This window comes from Pyxicephalus adspersus, chromosome 7, assembly GCF_032062135.1.
Source record: "Pyxicephalus adspersus chromosome 7, UCB_Pads_2.0, whole genome shotgun sequence".
Taxonomy (NCBI): Eukaryota; Metazoa; Chordata; class Amphibia; order Anura; family Pyxicephalidae; genus Pyxicephalus; species Pyxicephalus adspersus.
The window spans coordinates 8411774-8415521 of NC_092864.1; the positions used below are offsets into that span (position 1 = coordinate 8411774).

Consider the following 3748-nt stretch of genomic DNA (forward strand, 5'->3'; position numbering starts at 1 on the left):
TGTAAGTTAACACATTGAGCCTGATCTATTAAAGTTATCCAAGGGTGAAGAGGATACACTTTCATCAATGAAGCTTAGTGATCCAGCAAGCCTGTAAAAGATCTGGTCCAGGACTGAAAAATTTGCTAAAAAAAAGTCAATGACTTTAAAGTAGTCCAATCCAGGTTTGCTGGATCACCCAGCTTCACTGATGAAAGTGTATCCTCCCCAGCCTTGGAGAGCTTTAATAAATCAGGTCCAATGTGTTTGCATGACACCATAGTTTATTTACAATCTGCGCACTTTAAATATACTTATTGAATAGGAGATACTTTATCTACTGCAATTGTGGGGACATTCTGGTCTGATAACATAGGCATACATTGAAAAGTGAGACTTTATTTGTCCTTCATCTTTCTTTAATTTTTTTTCCTGCTTTGCTATGTTAAACATTTTTCAGAACTAAGTATAGCCTTCCATGGTAAACCGCAACTATTTGTAATATAAAACGTTCTTGATTTGTTCAGTGCCACATTTATTTGTACGATTTTAATCTTTACTAATTATGTTTTTTTTGTTTTTTTAGCTTACTTTTTTAATAAAAGTGCTGCTTTTATATTTCACACTTTTTCAACCATGCAATATAGTGGAGACAAAACAAAGACTTACAAACAGGGTGCTTTTCTGAATACTTTGGTATGGTATGAATAATGTGTCTCCTTGTTTTAATGTATAATATCACTGGTTCTGCCTAAAATATCAATTTTTTTCATAGTTGGTAAAAAAAAAAAATATAGCTAAATCAAATATAGAAACATGGAAAACAATACATCTAAGCTGGAATTCTACATTTTGCCATTTTTTATGATTAACAATAAACTGTGCATATTAAACTTTTTCTTTTTTTTTCTAATATATTTCATTGGAGTTCTAGTGAACCTCATTATCATTACAGTGATATGTTTAACTCTCCATTTACACACCCCAATGTATCTATTTCTCTGTAATTTGTCCATTTTTGATTTATGTTATACAACTAATATTGTTCCAAAACTCCTCTACATTTTACTCTCTGGGAATAACATCATATCCTTCACACATTGTTTTATCCAGATATACTTTTTCTTTGTAGCACACAGTGCTGAGATCACAATTATATTTATAATGGCGTATGACCGGTACGTTGCGATTTGTCACCCTTTACATTATCACCATATTCTGAACAAGAAAATCTGCATATTATTAATAATGGTCAGCTGGATCAGTGGATGTTTAAATTCATTTTTAATTACAAGTTCAACATGGAAAATTAAATTTTGTTTTACTTTTACCATTCACCAGTTCTTCTGTGATGCCAAAGCTCTGATTAATGTTTCATGTGGTGGGACTGAAATATTTTACACTGTTGTGTATGCAGAGTGTTTAGTATTTGGACTAATTCCAGTTGTGTGCAACCTAATGTCATATATGAAGATTATCAAGGTCATACTATCTATGAAATCTAAGGATGCCAGAAGAAAAGCCTTCTCCACCTGCTCATCCCATCTTATTGTCATGGTCATATTTTATGGATCTGCAATATCTGTGTATATGATACCACCATCAGATCGCTATGATATACTAGAACAAGTTTTAACAATATTCTACACCACAATGGTTCCCATGTTGAACCCTCTCATATACAGCCTAAGAAACAAAGAAGTAATGAATTCTTTTAGAAAATTGTTGCCAAGTTACTAATAGTGTTGGTTGAATAGCTCACTATTCGATTCGTCAGCTATTCGCTCCAATAGAGCAAAATTATTCGGGTGGTTGAATGTCAAAGTCGAAAACCAATAAAGTCAATGGGGGAAAAATTGGGGGTTTTTTCAGGACTGTGTAGAGCTTCTACAGCCTCCAAACAGATGTAAAAAGATACATTATGAAAGGATACATAACAATATTACATACCCCTGTACTTCACATGAATAATAAAGAGCACCTGTCACATCAATATTAGGCTAAAGCTAGGTACACACTTCCAATAATTATTGTTAGAAAATGAACGATTACGACCGATCAACGATTATGCACGATTATACTTGAACGATCATATTGTGCACAATTCTGTACATGCTGTAACAATATGATCGTTCATATATAATCCACCAACAGTGTCCACACGCTAGATACAATCGTTTGAACAATGCAGGAAGTGACACGTAAAAGAGAAAGTATACTGCAGAAACATGCACGATCACTGAACGACCGTACACGCGATAGATAGTGAACGATCATCGGCCAATCAGATCGGCCGTGGCGGTCGTTCATTTTCAACAACAATCCTCGTTCGACGGTGTCGTTGGTCACTTTTTTTAGAACGACTTTTGGCCAATCGGTTGTTCGTCGGTCGTTCGTCGGACGTTTCCAATGATAGTTATTGGACGTCTGTACGCAGTTTTAGTTTACACGGACTGTTTCCCCAGCGTTTAACCTGAGGCTTTTAAAGCCCATGTTTGAAGTCCCCATGCATTCCCATGGGCTAATCTACACCAGGACCCCAGCCCCCTTTAATAAGGAGACTCCCAGATCTCCACCACCCCACCCTGGGTAATGAGTACAGGGGTACATAAATCCCCTTACTCATTCCCTGAAAGGGTTAAAATAGGTGTAGAACATTGAACGAGGCTTTAATGTTAAAATATTTTATTAAATGTGTGTGTTTGTGTAACTAAACTTTTTTTTTCAGGTTATCCCAATGACAGGATGATTCCTTTGGCTGCAATCATGACATAAGCATAGCCATGGGACTCTTAGGGCATTAATCGCAGGGCATTAGGGGTTAAATAAGGACAAGGCTCTCCATTCACCCCTAGTGCTCTGTGATTGGCTGATGTTTTACCTATCTCAGCCATTCAGCACTAGACATGAATGGGGAGAATTGTGCCCATTCATCTCTAGTGCTCTGTGATTGGCTGGGAAATAGGAAACTCTGATGACAGCTCAAGCATCCACTAGCAGCCAATCACGGAGCAGAACAGTCAGTGGTGCTCCCGCAGCCCTAGAGGAGCTGTGACATGTGTTCTGTATCTGTAATTATCCAAGGCTGCATATTCTCCTACTACTAATCAGGGAATAAAAAATAATTGAAAAGGGGAACACAGCATTTACAAGGACCATTTTTTTGTAGATTCTAATTTAAAAAACTGGAGAGTAGAAAAAATTAAACAAAAAAAATAGGAAAGTAAAATCAAAGCAATTATTTCCAGAACTAATTTTTCTTATATTGTTGCCAATAATGTTCACCAGGTTTTCTCATAGTTGTCAAATATGGTATTTGTATGGTATTTGTATTTGTTATTTGTTATTATTGTTCACCGTGTAAAATCACAGCAATTATATTCAGTTACACATAGGTGATTTTTTTTCTAATTGTTGCTAATAAAGTTTGGCAGATTTTGAAAAAGGTTTACTATTGAGCCAACAATTCTCCATAAAGTATGTTTATCTCCATATAAATATATAGAGCAATTTAGAAGAAAAGACAAGGAAAATTTCTAGGGCATCCTCAATCTATATAAGGCTACATTAACAAGAAATACTGTTAAAACATTCTTTTTTTATTTACAATTTATTAAAAACATATGTCCACACCAGGAAGAAATTATGTTCTGTATTGACAGAATAAAACACGTGTACGTGTATATACTGTGGTGGTCACTACAATCCTGTTAATAATATGCCCAAATATTATTAATAATATTACTTTTTACAATGCCTGCTATTTCAT

At 35.1% G+C, this 3748-nt stretch overlaps 1 protein-coding gene across 1 annotated transcript; it reads left to right on the forward strand.

The window, feature by feature from the left end:
- The first annotated feature begins 795 nt into the window (after window positions 1-795).
- On the forward strand, window positions 796-1719 carry LOC140334726 (olfactory receptor 2T5-like). The gene has a single exon (XM_072416966.1). The coding sequence runs from the start codon at window positions 796-798 to the stop codon at window positions 1717-1719; it is 924 nt and encodes a 307-aa protein (XP_072273067.1).
- The last annotated feature ends 2029 nt before the right edge of the window (window positions 1720-3748 follow it).